The 14,400-nt window shown below is 39.8% G+C and overlaps 1 protein-coding gene across 1 annotated transcript; it reads left to right on the forward strand.

Moving 5' to 3' along the window:
- The first annotated feature begins 295 nt into the window (after nucleotides 1–295).
- Nucleotides 296–13,208, forward strand: LOC308110233 (syntaxin-3-like). Its single transcript, XM_080464414.1, has 10 exons — nucleotides 296–600; nucleotides 4,414–4,488; nucleotides 4,579–4,678; nucleotides 4,767–4,841; nucleotides 5,304–5,374; nucleotides 6,714–6,822; nucleotides 7,740–7,813; nucleotides 7,932–8,066; nucleotides 9,636–9,746; nucleotides 11,123–13,208. The coding sequence occupies exons 1-10, from the start codon at nucleotides 571–573 to the stop codon at nucleotides 11,198–11,200; spliced, it is 858 nt and encodes a 285-aa protein (XP_080320540.1). The 5' UTR covers nucleotides 296–570; the 3' UTR covers nucleotides 11,201–13,208.
- The last annotated feature ends 1,192 nt before the right edge of the window (nucleotides 13,209–14,400 follow it).

A 14,400-nucleotide genomic window follows, 5' to 3' on the forward strand; every position in this document is an offset into this window, starting at 1 on the left:
TAATAATAATAATAATAATAATAATAATAGGAAGAAGAAGAAGAAGAAGAAGAAGAAGAAGAAGAAGAAGAAGAAGAAGAAGAAGAAGAAGAAGAAGAAGAAGAAATGCATTATTATTATTAATACTATTATTACTATTACTATTGAAATTATTATTGTTGTTGTTATTGTTATTTGTATTAATATTATATTCTAACTTGAGATTTGACCTATGAGAGTGTTTTAGGTATACATAAATCAGACGAAATCAAATGAATAAAATGTATTCATAGTGTCTTAAAGGTGCAGTGACAGCAGAGGACAGCAGGTAGTCTATGGTGAGGAAGGGGGGAGGAAGAGGAGGGGGGGGGGGGGGGACCTCACTCCCTCAGAGCTTTATCGTCCTCACTGTTGTTCTAATCCGTTCTTAGGAGGCTTAGTGGACTTCAGGTTAGGTTGACGACAACGAGTCTCAGAAAGAAGAAGCGTTCACATTTCCTGCTGCTATCCTCTGTCCGGGATTCACTCTTTATCTGAACTTTTATTGTTATTTTATACTTTTTAAATCTTCCCTGAACCAAAACTGTCAGGATGAAGGACCGACTGGCGCAGCTGAAGGAGGTAGGTCATTTTTATGTGCAGATAATTACTTTTATTTGCTGAGGTGAACACCTCAGACTGGCATGGTGGCGTGTAGAATTAAGACCAGCCCTCATATTAATACATATCAGAAGATTTACCGCTTCACCTTTCTGAATAAAGTACACCTCCTGCTGAGAGTGTTAGTGTTTGAAGCCCCTTCCTCTCTAAAGACCCCAGCAGACCGAGCACAGTCCATTAGAAGCTTGTTAAATCCAAACAGATTAATTCATTGCTTGGTGGACTCGTGCGCGTGAGGCCAGTAGCGCGTGCGATGCGAGGACTGGACTGGGCGGGTCACGTGACACTTAGAGGTTGCTTCCACTATTCAGGTAACAAACAGTCAGTGGGGCGCGCCAAAGGTTAAAGTCGAGGCTAAAATACATTGAATGAGCAGGGTAACACTTTCAGATTTATCGGAAGTGAAATAAACTGTTATTTATTTTTTTTGTCAGTGTTCCTGCATTGATCATACCAGGGGGTCCAAACCCGGGCCAGGCTACTTCATAAAGGATAAAAGCTAAATAAAAAGAGGCCCAATCATAATCAGAGCTGCAAAACAAAGAAAAACAGGGCCCAGTCACAGCTGATGTGCATTGCCTGAGGCAAGAGAAAGAGCAGAATAACTCTGAAAGTATTGAGACATTTACATCATCTGCATACATATTTTTTATTTACTTTATTTAATCAAATTGTTATCAAAATACTCAACAGGACAATCACATAATCATCTACTTTATACACTGCAAAAAAGGGTAGCCCATGCAGTAAAAAGAACAACTGCTCTAATGTAGGATTAGATGCCTTTAATGTAAAATATCTGGTGAGTCTTTATTCAGCTGCTTAACTTTCCTTTTCCTCTAAAACTCCTTTTATATTTTAAATAGTCTTTATTGACAGATTAAGTACTACAAGTGGATGTTTTGATCAAATAGTTGAGATTTTTCGCACTACATTTATGTGATTGTATCATGAGTTCTGATCAAAAATGGACAAAAGAAACCTGCCAACCAGATACACTTTAAAAACCACTGGTGGGGTCCATTGGTGGATGTGTTTCTTACTTTCTTACTCTATTAAAATATTGTTTACTGTTGTAATAGAAATCACTTCACACAAAAAGTGTATAGACATATATTTGTTTTCCCCCTTAAAAGAAAAAAGGGGAAAACGTAAAGTTCTTGTGGACAGGCTACATTTGTGTACATTACTGTCTTTCAGAGATGTCAATAATATGGTAACATATGTAAAACGCTACACAGTTTCATCGGTGGTTCATCCAATCCCAATCAAGTTAGGCCCTCCCTTTGACAGTCCCACAATCAGGCAGCTCTGCTCTGGCACATGGCTCCACGAGATGAAACACTTTCTTCTCTTTCCAAGATGGGCATGTGTGAGCGGAGACAGTCCAGCTCACACAGACACAGCAGATTCTGATTGCAGCTCATATGAGCCAATATTCAAATGGATGAAAATCAAGGAAAAGCAGATTTGGGCCAAAAAACTTTGAATTCAAAATGTTTGGACCAAGATCCTTGTGAAAGTGTTGAAAAGCTGTAGGCTAGGACCCCTTTAAACAAGACAAAGCAGTTATTCGAACACCAACATAACAATCAAAATGTACAAATGTAACAAACTAAGCATATTGTACAACACAACTTGGCACACAAAATAAATGACTGAAGCAACACAGGAACTATCACAATAACAATCCTACACGTCAGTCACATCTGCCTGTGTCTCTATTAGCACATATTAAATTATCCAAGGGTGCTCAGTTCAATTGTTCTAAGTATATCTTATCTTCTCCAGATGTAATAGACTTATGCAGGACGTCTTTACAAGATTAGGAAAGGTTTCTTGTTTCCACATCATCAGTATCAGTCAATTCTACGGCTCCAGCTGGAGAGAATCAAATGGGAAAATGGCGATCGTCCGGTATATGGCTCCAAACAACGAGAACAGCTTTAAGTCCAAAAGCTTCGAAAAATGGATCAAATATAAAACTCTGATAGTTTTGAACACATGAAAAATGTAATAATGAGGGACTATTTGAGTTGTGAAGAACCCTGAGAAGATTTCTGGGGTTAAAATGATCCCACAACACAAAATGCTGCTGTGGGGGCACATTTTCAAAACATATTTGATCTTTCATGTGTGGGGTCTATTCAGATTCAGATTCAGATTCAGATTCAGATTCAGATTCAGATTCAGACACCTTTATTTATCCCACAACGGGCAATTCATTTGCAGTTTCCCAGTGTGTACATTTACATACATGCATGCATTTGGTCAGTCATCAATCAATCTGTCAGGACTTGACAAAGGGAAATGTCAGAACAGAAAAAATCGATAAAACCAGATAAGATAAGCACAAAGTAAGACAGAGGCAATGAAGGACTTTGAGCACCTGTTAGTTTTTCTTTGGGGCACATAATAACGTCTGCCTGAAGGCATGAGAGAGAATTCCTTAGACAGAATGTGGTCTGGTTGGCTGGTGATTCGTTTTGCTCTCTTGTTCCTCCCAGATTGTGCCCAAGTCCCTCTGAGGAGTTCCGATCATTTTGGAGCACATTTTGATGATATTATTTAAGCTGTTTTTGTCTTTAACAGACAGCCCATTGTAGTAGCAGGTAAAGGAAAAGCTTTCAATAAAACAATGCTAAACTCTTTGGAAAATTGTGTCACAGACATTGGAAGAATTTTGCTTCCTCATTAAATGGTCTATTTGTTGACCCTGTTTGGCAATCAGCTCAGTGTTTAAGTGGAATTTAAGCTGTGAGTCAAACATAGTGCCTCGCCATTTATAGGAGTCTACAATTTCAGCTTTTTGGTTGTGAATGGTGCTTTCTTGTGACCTGTGTCATCCAAGAATGAGGAGGATACATCTGCCTGGCAGCATCCTCACCACTTTCTATCAGAGGCTTTACTGACCGACTGGTGCTGCAGCGGTTTAGATGTAGTATGGAAGGACCTCCAACTGAGTGGTGAGGACCGCAGTGAACATTCTCCTCCTTCCATCAAGGACATGGGTGCCAAACGCTGTCTTGTTGTGAGCTAAAAACCTCATCAGAGACTGAACACATGCTCATGACGGTTCTCGGTGCTGGCCTCCGGCAGGAGGAACTGCAGTCTGAAGTGAGGAACAAGCAGCCTTGCAATGAAATGTCGTTTATGTGTGCTCCTGTGGTGTGTATGTTGAATGGAAATAAAGATCTCATATAATCTGAAGACACTGTGATACATGCTGTAGAACACATTGACATTTTTTTTATTTGATATTTTTAATGTTAATCATTTTTCTTAATGCAATTTCGAGGTTCTGTGTAAATGTCTCACAGGAGACGATTCACTAAACACCTTCACTGAACACTAAACAACTGATAAAGTCTGACTGGATTTCACTGATTTCATGTCTTGATGCTGTGGTGATTGTTCACCACGCTGCTCTTTGCCATGTGAATTAAAAGATTAAAAGATTTATGTGTCAGGTTTGTTCAGTGAGTCTGAGTTTGGAGAATGGAATAAAGATGTTTTGTCCAAATTTGATTCTTATGTCAATATATAATCTTTTAGTGTTGTAATGTCATGAAGCTTCACAGGAATGCCTTCAAACCTTCCTAAACATTATTTTAGTCACATCCATAGTAAGAAAATCAGAAAAGTAGCAGTTGTTTGAAGATCTTGAAGAAATTGTTGTTTGGATCATGAATTAAAGGTGTGTTTCTGAGTGTGTGATGGGATTCTTTGGTGATTTTGGTGTTAAACTCTTCCTGAAATCTCTGTGTTTAACAGAAGAGTGATTCTGGAGGTGACGACATCGTGGTTCCTGTGGAAAATGAAGCTTTTATGGATGATTTCTTCGCTCAGGTATTCGGATTGTGTCCATCTATTCTCTAATACCATACGAATAAACGTACCTTCACCTCACTGGTGTCTGTGTGACTCTTTGCCTTTCAGATTGAAGATATCCGCATCAGCATTGACAAGATTGACGAGAGCGTCACAGAAATCAAGAAGCTCTACTCCACCATCCTGTCGGCGCCCACGTCTGAGCAGAGTATCTGTCTCCAGCACAAGTTCAGCACCTCAAAGTGCATTGGTGTCTCTGTTACAGCTGCTCATAGTGTCCATGCTCTCTCTTTCAGAAACGCAGGACGACCTTGAAGCTCTCACCAATGAAATCAAAAAGTCAGCCAACAACGCAAGAAACAAGCTTAAAAGTGAGTATTCTCACTGTCGGAGGGGCTGGAGGAGACTACGGCTCATAATGCTTAGAAATCCGACTCCATTATCCAGAGAATATGGTAGAAATACTATGACAAGTTCAGTCTGGAACCCACAGCCACCAACGCACAGTTCAGATTATTGAAAAAAGAAAAAAAAACCACACTTGCTTTAATTGCCACATATGTTATGATATGAAAACTCTTCTGTGTGAATGTCTACTGCAGATTCTTGATTGTAACTCATTAAAAGTACTTCTAATATTGTGTTTAAGGTGATGCTGTACACCTGATCAAAAGTCATTTTGGAAACGTCCCTCTTTTCTTGCCTGTGTGTGTGTGTGCGTGCGTGCGTGCGTGCGTGCGTGCGTGCGTGCGTGCGTGCGTGCGTGCGTGCGTGCGTGCGTGCGTGCGTGCGTGCGTGCGTGCGTGTGTGTGTGTGTGGGCGGACGCGCATAGGTATTGAGCGTCAACTTGAGTCGAATACAGATGAGAGAGCCTCGGCCGACCTCAGGATACGCAAGTCACAGGTCAGATGATACAGAAACAAAAAATCAAAAGAAGATACACTTCTTCTCTTCCTTCACTTTTCAAGATCTCAAAGTTGTTTAATATGCTATATTTCTTAGACTATTGAGCGCACCTGAATATAAGCCGCACCAGCAAAATTTAAAAAGAAAAAAAAAAGTACATATATAGGCCGCCCTTGACTAGAAGCTGCAGGTATCCACGTTGTAACAGGGCAGGAATTTCACTGCGGGAACACAGGGATTGCTCATAGTTTCATCAATTCCCACAAATTTGCCTTTCATAGTGCTGGAAATTCCTGCACACAGCGTGGATGCCTGTTTGGTTCAGGTATGGACTGACAGCAGCTTCACACTTTATTCCAGCTCAGCATGAACGACTTTCCTGTGTGCTGTTTTAAGCTTTCAATTAAGGTTACTTCATAGCTTCACGTCCAGGAAGCATCTTAAAAGTTGTTTGATTGGGAAGTTTGTTGAGAACAAACAGCTGTATAGCTTTGGTGTTCATGATCTCTGTTGGACAAACAGCATTCGAGTTTTCTTCAAGAAGACTCAGCAGAACAAACTGGACACAAAACTGCTTCCGTCTATTATGAGCCTGCTGATTCAAAGCAACACTGAACACTGGACCGGATCTACTAAAGGATTTCATGTATAAAAACAAGCTGAAATGGGGGTGATGTGTGCACAGATGTGGAAAATGCTCTACTAAATAGCTATGGGATATGCAGTTTCATTCACGAATATGGAATATTGGAGTTATTGTAGTGAGAGGCATTTCCTTGGCTTTTATTTACAGACTTTATTCTGGTATATGTTTTGAGTTGTGTGTCAATTTTTTCTACAGATCATCAATATGAGATCTTTTTTTGTGCCAAACTAATTTAAACAGAGCCTAATTCATACAACATCTTCATTTAGATACATCTTACTGTCAGGGATCTCCTTCATAGTGTCTTTATAAATCAATCGCAAAATGCATGAAAGTGGACTCTATTTGCAACTGAGCATGCTTTCAGCAGGACCTTAGTAAATCTCCAGCACCTGACCTCTGACCTAAAGTCAGCTTTTTTCTTTTATAATGTTATAAGTTTATCCTGAGGGCAGGATTGGACACAAGCAGATGAGTTTTGGCCTACATGTCTTATGTTTCACAGCAGTGATGTAGTGTAAATGTAGTAAAATGAAAGTTTGCTCAGTTTAACTGAGTTTGTCCTTCTCATGAGAACAAACTGATTGTGAAAAATCCCATTGAGCACAAACATAATAGTCAGAATTTCTTTCACACGGACAAGAGAAACTCTCTTGGCTGAAGGTCATCATTCTATTTTGTTTCCCACAGCATGCAATCCTGGCCAAGAAGTTCGTAGAAGTGATGACAAAGTACAACGAGGCTCAGGTAGACTTCAGAGACAAGAGCAAAGGACGAATCGCCCGGCAGCTGGAGATCAGTAAGTCACACACACACACACACACACACACACACACACACACACACACACACACACACACACACACACACACACACACACACACACACACACACACACACACACACACACACACACACACATAAAGGTTTTTACAATAACAGATATTTGCCCCTACGTTTTAAAAAAGAAATTAATTTACACGGACATATACACCCGGTTCACAGCAACTATGAGCATGCCAAACCTGTAGGGGGCAGTGCTTAACCATGAGCATGAAGCCATGATAGCCAATCAGAATCTTGGAAAAAACAGAACGTAAATCTCCACCTACCCGTCTTCAGATGCAAACGGAGACACCGAGTTTTTCAAAATCTCCACTGTGGCCAAGTTTTCAGAAATCATCGTTTGTGGAGACTTGTAGCTGCGAGTTTATGTGTAAATGCAAAGTCCAAATGCAGAGAAATGTCACCATTTTGTAAGTACCCGGGTCCGCGTAAACATGGCCTCTGAGAAATTCTGTGTCTGTGTTTGCATCTAAAGAGGGGTCGGTGGAGATTTATGTGATGAAAATGGATCCAGTGAAAGCTGCTCTTGTGCTTTATTTGTTTTATATTATAGCGCCACATTTAGGAGGAGCTCCGCTTGTTTATCGGTCCAAACAAATTAACTGCTTCGCTGAAAGAACAGGAAATAATTTGCACCATTCGTGACGTTGTGCAAATTTAAAATTAACTTTCAAACACAAATTTTCAACTTTTGGCTTGAATGTGTCAATTGTACAAATTTTAAATACTTCACACACTATTGTTGTTATCATTTTGTACGTTTTTTAAAGAGTGTCCCAATGTAATTGTTTGTGACCGAAGGTTTCTGGACCTGCAATGTCAGCAGTGAAACATTTCCATAGCAATAACTTGGGTTTTATAATTTGACAGCGGGAAAAGCGACCACTGATGACGAGCTGGAGGAAATGCTGGAAGGAGGAAACTCTGCTGTCTTCTCCGCCGGGGTAATTATATCATGCTACTCAAAATGCAGCAGGTTCCTGTTTGTTGAAGTTTGAGAACCTGTCTCATTTCCTTTTATGTTATTGCTTTCTCCTCTCACACCCTTCCTTCCTTCCTCAGATCATGGATTCGAAGATCAACCAGCAGGCCCTGAATGAGATAGAAGCTCGTCATAAAGACATCATGAGGCTGGAAAGCAGCATTAAAGAACTCCACGACATGTTTGTGGATATTGCCATGCTCGTTGAAAACCAGGTACACATGTAGTCACGCTCAACAGCTAACCGGGTTAGTTCAGACAGCAGTTCACAGAAATACTGCCTTTACCGACTTTAAAACTGAGCCTGTCTACACAACACTGATTGAGTGGAAACATCGTTTTTGAGTTTCTGTTTTAGAAAAGTTCATGTTCATGTTCAGATGGACAAAAAGCCAAAAGAACAGGCTGATACAAGCTTACAGATGTTACCTTGTCCACCAAATCTTATCTAGGGTTTTATATAATCTCCTTTTTGTCCTTGGAGTTGTACAGTACAGAATATTGAATGAATAGATCAGATAGTTCAGAACTTGAGAATATAGTAAAAGTGAGTACAGGAGGGTCGCAGGTTCAATTATTGTTAGGTTTGGCTTGAATTGGGTGAGTTGGACTCAAGATGACTGACAGTGCCATTATTGATAAAGAAACAAATTTTATTGCAAAACAAATTAACGGTGAAACCAAAAATCAAGATTCAAAACTCAAAGTTCAAGTTCAAAGGAGCGTTATGCCTGTGGGACACTGAAACACAGACAGAGGGGAACAGCCACACAGAAACACAGAAGGACCAACAACACAAGAAAAGTCACCAGGTGACGACAATCACACACTCATTCAAAGGTGAAACACATCAGGGTGAGGGACAGCAATTAGACACGAGGACAGGAAGTTAAGGAGCCTGAAACCAGAGACAGAGTTGGAATCTTGCAAACAAACAGAGACAAAACATGAAAGCTGACGGTTATATTGTTGGGAGATGTCAGAAAGAAACACTGCTGAGCCTTGATGGGTGTTTCATGCACACCATGACTGGGGACACACATGAGATTTCCACGATGGTGTTTAGCTTGAAACAGAACCTCTCTTACCACAACTGTGTGTTTTATTTAGCTGGACTATTTCAAGAAAAATGTCAATCTTGTAATTCTTGAAGCCAAATACAATCACAGAAAGTTAGATAGAAAACTGAGCAAACAGTTACCTGTGTCAAAACTGCTAAACTTCCATTAAAATATGAGTAACAATTAAGTCTAGAATTGCACAAGTTGAGTTGCAGAAGTCAATCACACAAGAATATAAAAGATCCTCTGCACAGCCTCTGTAGTTTCATTTGGCCACTTGTTAGTGAAGGCCTTGGTTTTAAACATGTATTGTCAAATAAATATACTGAGGATAATGTTTGGTGGAAAAAAAGTAAGACCATGTATTGGGCAATAGGACAAGCCTATCTAAAAAGAACTGTGAGTCAAAATAAGCAGAGGAGTTAAATTAATTTATTAAATTAATTTTGTTACTGTGACTGCAACAAGAAGAGCAAATACTGAAGTGATAAGACGTTAAAATCAGTGATTGTTATGGAAAAAAGACTCTTTGAGCGGTTCATGCTTCACGTTCAATAATATAATTGATCAAATGAAGGAAGAAGGGGCACAACCTTTTATTTTTCTGTGTATTTGTGGATTTTAAACACTTACTGTGCTTCTTAGTTGTTGAAATACGTGAGACGAATGTCAGAAATGTGTGTTATAATCGATTGGTGTATTTTCTCACTGCGCTGCTTCTAGGGAGGAATGATTGACAGAATTGAAAGCAACATGGACCAGTCGGTGGGCTTCGTGGAGAGAGCTGTGGCAGACACCAAGAAGGCAGCTAAATTCCAGCAGGAGGCGCGCAGGGTGAGTGACTACTGAAACTGCCTGAAACAGGAGACTCTGGGAAACACTGGGCGGCATGGCTCGGTTGGTAGAGCGCTCGTCTCCCAGTAAGGAGGTTTCACCTGTCCACATGCCGAAGTGTCCTTGAGCAAAACACTGAACCCCAAATTGCTCCCAATGGATCGACATTGCAAGCAACCTCCATTGGTGCATGAATTTGTGTGTGAATGGATAAATGTGATTAAAGTACTTTTGAACGGCTCTATTAGTGAAGTCCATGTATCTTTTCAAAATGATCCAGTGATTGAATGTTTCTGATGTTGGGTGGGAGTGAGGTCCAGAGGTGGGAGGCCAAGTGACTGAAAGCTCTGGACCTCATGGAGGTCATGCAGACTGAAGAGACAGTGAGACTGAATGAGGAGGCACAGCTGAGAGTGAGGTTATGGAGGGCCTAGAATGTCAGAAGTAAAACTTGGAAGTGAATGCATTGTTGAACTGGTGGAGAGGTAGAGTTATGTGTGATCTGCATAGCAATGAAACTGTAACTTGTATACATGGAAATGATGCCTGCTGGGTGGACACTGTAGTGGGTGGGACCTAGTGCAGAGCCCTGGGGCACACCTGAGGAGATGGCTTTAATGGAAAAGATCTAAACTGAATGAACTGAGTGTGACCAAAGAGGTATGGCTTCCAGGGGCCTCATTTATAAAACATTGTGCAGGATTCCTGCTAAAAATGTACATGTGCCCAAAAGCTGAAAATGGCATGCGCCAAAGAAAAATTCCGATTGGTAAAACCGTGCGTACGCAAATCTGCATGCACATCTGCACGCATTTTCCTTTTATAGATCACAGTCCACCTGGAAGGTTGCACAGTTCAGATCCCACCCTCAACTCGCCCACTTTCTACCATAAATGGTCAATGCAAAGTGCCTCGTCAATATCTTTGAATCTCAATCAGCCTGTTGATCGCCTACATTTGACGCTAAATCTTGGCAGAAAAGACGAAGAACAGGAATAGAAAAAGACACTGCCAAATTGATGTTATCCACATGAATGTTCAGATCTCCAATCTGTTGTGTTGTGTTGTGTTGTGTTGTGTTGTGGCTTTTGTTAACCATCACATTCAGGTTTCAGCTTTGTTTGTGGGTGTATTTGTTTGTGTGTGTGTGTGTGTGTGTGTGTGTGTGTGTGTGTGTGTGTGTGTGTGTGTGTGTGTGTGTGTTTGTGCGTGAGCATGTGTTGCCATTTGAGATTGATTGTGATTCTCCTGTTATTCAGCTGAAGTTGACACTGTTCAATTGATTCTCTCTCTCTCTCTCTCTCTCTCTCTCTCTCTCTCTCTCTCTCTCTCTCTCTCTCTCTCTCTCTCTCTCTCTCCCTCTCTCTCACACACAGAAACAAATGATGATCTTCTGCTGCTGTGCGATTCTGGCCCTCATCCTGGGTTCCTTCCTCTACAGTTTCATCAAATAAGAGAAGTGAAGGATTCCAGGAACCAGTTGAGCTTTCAGGATGAGATGAGGTAGAGCTGCAGGACCAGTGAGACCAGAATTACTCTCCTGGGGTCCTGAGTTCACTTCACACAGGTTTATTTAAAGTTACTGTGTATTTCCACTTTCACACAACAGACAGTTTTGTTTTATTGCCTCAGGCTTTGAATTCTGTGTGGTCACTTTAGCAGCGTCTGTATCAAATTGAATGGTGTTTGTGAGGTAAATACCAGTTAATGATGGTTTTTGTGTGTTTGGATCTATGACCAGTGCTTATTTTAGACATTTAATATGTAATTGAATTAACAAAACCTGATCAGTTAAAGCCACACAACAAATTTTAATTAATTATCATAATACATCCTCTTTTCTTCACCATGACTTTTTCCACAGTGGAGACAAACTCTTAAAGCTAATTTACCACCTGGCCAGACAAAATACATCACAGCATTGAAATCCAGCTCTGATACATCAGGATTGAAAGTCGCACTATCGATCATTAAAATTACAGACTTTAAAATATTTGAGAACAACACCCAAAAAGCAGTATCAGATGCTTATGCTCACTATAACCTAATTTAACGACGTTTACATTACATGCTTGCTGTGTTAAAATGTGTCTTTTATAGAATAAATATTCATTTTAACTCCACTTTTTCCCTTTTGATCACAATGACTTGTTAGTTTTCCAAGACTGGCCCACAAGAAATGGATTAGGAGAAAATGTAATGAGGATGCAATGAGAAATTAAGATTCCAATGAAAATTTACTTCATTTGATGCTTGCAATACAACTGCTTTGCTTTTACTTTGAAAGTGACCATTTTATTTTTCTAGTTATAAATCCCATCGATTGGTGTATTGTTCTCCATCTTCATTGTGCTGAAGATTTGATTATTTAAATCTGCAAATAAAAACATCACTGAAGCTGAGCAGAAACAGAAATGTTTGTATTAAGTGACACAATCATGAGTAAACGACTTAGCCCTACACAATGAACAATTTTGCTTTCATTGTCCGTTCACCACCCATGCAGATCTGTGAAAAAAGTTTTTTTCAGTGAAACCTTTAACTAAAACATTGTTTGGATACTGTTCAGAATGTGTCAGGATGTGTCTCCACAACAAACATGAAACCAGTTACAAGATAGGAAGCTCCTCATGTCCATAAAATCACTAAAAGTATCACAGCAGTGGTCCGACTTTTCCCTGTAGCATCTCTGCAGGAGCCTCGACACACCAAACAAGTCACTGTCGTAAGTATTGAGACAGTTCCTGTTGTTCCCTTGTACATTTGTCCTGTTGTGTGTGTTAAACTCTGGATCCATGCTGCGGTGCCAATACTTATGCTATCGACTATATTCAGTTTATCATGTTGTGGATGTGCACCTGCAATGAGTTTCTCAAGTCAATGACCAAAACGAAACCACTGATGAGTTCACGCAATGTTTTACTGATAAAGTGATGGACAGTAGATTGGTTAAAGAAATCACTTTAAGTGTGTGGATTTAGGGATAGAATTAGATACAGCCCTGCTTCATTTGACTTAACTGACACAGCCTTGAGGTGTTTTTCTGCTTTAGTTCATTTGTTATTTGTATGTTTATTACAAAGATTTAACTCATTTTTAATATGTGTGCTCCCCAGCCCTCGTTCATAGAACTGAAATAGCTCATTGTGGTTTGTCTCTGATGCCACAGTCCTAAAGGTCACCATCTCCTCCAACTGTATATTTCATGATGATAATAATGATGATGATGATGATGATGATGACTCAGTGCTTTGTCATTAGTAGTTTTGTGACATTTGACAACGCATTGTGTGATTTTCATGTGTCTTTGATTCCTTCCCTGCTTGTTTAAGATCTGTGACTTTGTGAAGTCAAAGAGAGGCCCTGGGAAGTTTCCATTTGTACAGACTTGTTTTGTAGCTTTGTCCACTTGTCAACACAAATAAAAAAATAAGAATCTCTTATTCATTTTGTTTAACTTCCTGAAATGTGTTTATTTTACTGTCCATGTCAGCCTTTCATTTCACTGGATTATAGCAAGGTTTCAATAAGACACAAGATGTTTGTAAACTTTCAGATGAACTTCTTGTCTTCAGGTAGACTTTTCATTGTAATTAGCATAGGTTGGTCCTAGTTCTTAACAGAAAATTGATCATTGAAAAATGTACACACATCCTTGTAATGCAACAAATTCTCACTGATTTCCATGAAATGTACAACTGCCCAGATCAATAATTTTCATCTGCTCATTTAAATGTCAACTTCTTCTACTGAGTAACATAAAAACGTTCTTGTTAAAGGCCGTAGAAATCCCAAGTTCTGAGACGTCTTTGACAGCTTTAGCCTGAAGGGTAGACAATGGCAATTAAGTTTCTAGATCTTTCTGCAGATTTGCAACATAACGCTCAAAGTCAAGCCAGTCATCATAATTTTGGATGCAATAAAATTCATTGAAGAAATCATAGGCTGATTGCACAGTGGAGTAGCGGTTTGCACTCTTATTTCAACCCACTGGCAGGAGATTCAAGTCTGAGCACAGCCTTTCTGGGTGGAGTTTGCATGTTCTACTCATGCATGCATGCTCTAAAGTGCCTGAAAGGCTGAATGCAAGTGTGTTTGTCTTGTGATGAGTATGTGACTCTTCCATGGAATAACCCTTTTTTCATCCAGTGTTGGGATCAGCTCCAACAACATCACTCTGAACTGATACAGAAGATGGATGGAACTGCAAGCTGCACATAGCTTTGAATGTATCAGGCCATTGTAAAAAGGGCTTAATATTGTAATTGCATTAATTTTCTTAAAAACAACAACAATAACAAAACGTAACAAGATCCAGTTGGTTGAAAAGCATTTTTAAACGGACGATTGTCTATTGAATCGTACTTCTTTGCACTAAAACATAGGAAAATCTTAAGAGGTGCCGTTAATAGTCAATAATTAGTATAGTTTAGTTGTTATGGTTTTTGCTTGTAGGGCCGTCAAGACGACGCCGAGTGGTTTGTGATCCCTGAATTATGATGACTCGGACCCTCTTGTTTATAACGTCACGTCAGCTCGCTCGTGGTTTTATTTTGTTTATAAAATATTACTGATATTGTGTTTGATTCGTGAGTGCGCGTCACATTTTGGCGTATTGTGTTCCTCTCGCTCGCCGTACATGTTTGATCGACAG

The sequence above is a fragment of the Lipophrys pholis genome (assembly GCF_963383615.2).
Source record: "Lipophrys pholis genome assembly, chromosome: 5".
Classification (NCBI taxonomy): domain Eukaryota; kingdom Metazoa; phylum Chordata; class Actinopteri; order Blenniiformes; family Blenniidae; genus Lipophrys; species Lipophrys pholis.

What these genes read in the sequence shown, in the direction of transcription:
- LOC308110233 (XM_080464414.1), top strand. Translation starts at nt 571, where the DNA reads ATGAAGGACCGACTGGCGCAGCTGAAGGAG. An exon ending in CGCAAGAAACAAGCTTAAAA is followed by an intron (nt 4,842 to 5,303) that starts GTGAGTATTCTC and finishes GGACGCGCATAG; the next exon opens with GTATTGAGCGTCAACTTGAG. An exon ending in TCAGGATACGCAAGTCACAG is followed by an intron (nt 5,375 to 6,713) that starts GTCAGATGATAC and finishes TGTTTCCCACAG; the next exon opens with CATGCAATCCTGGCCAAGAA.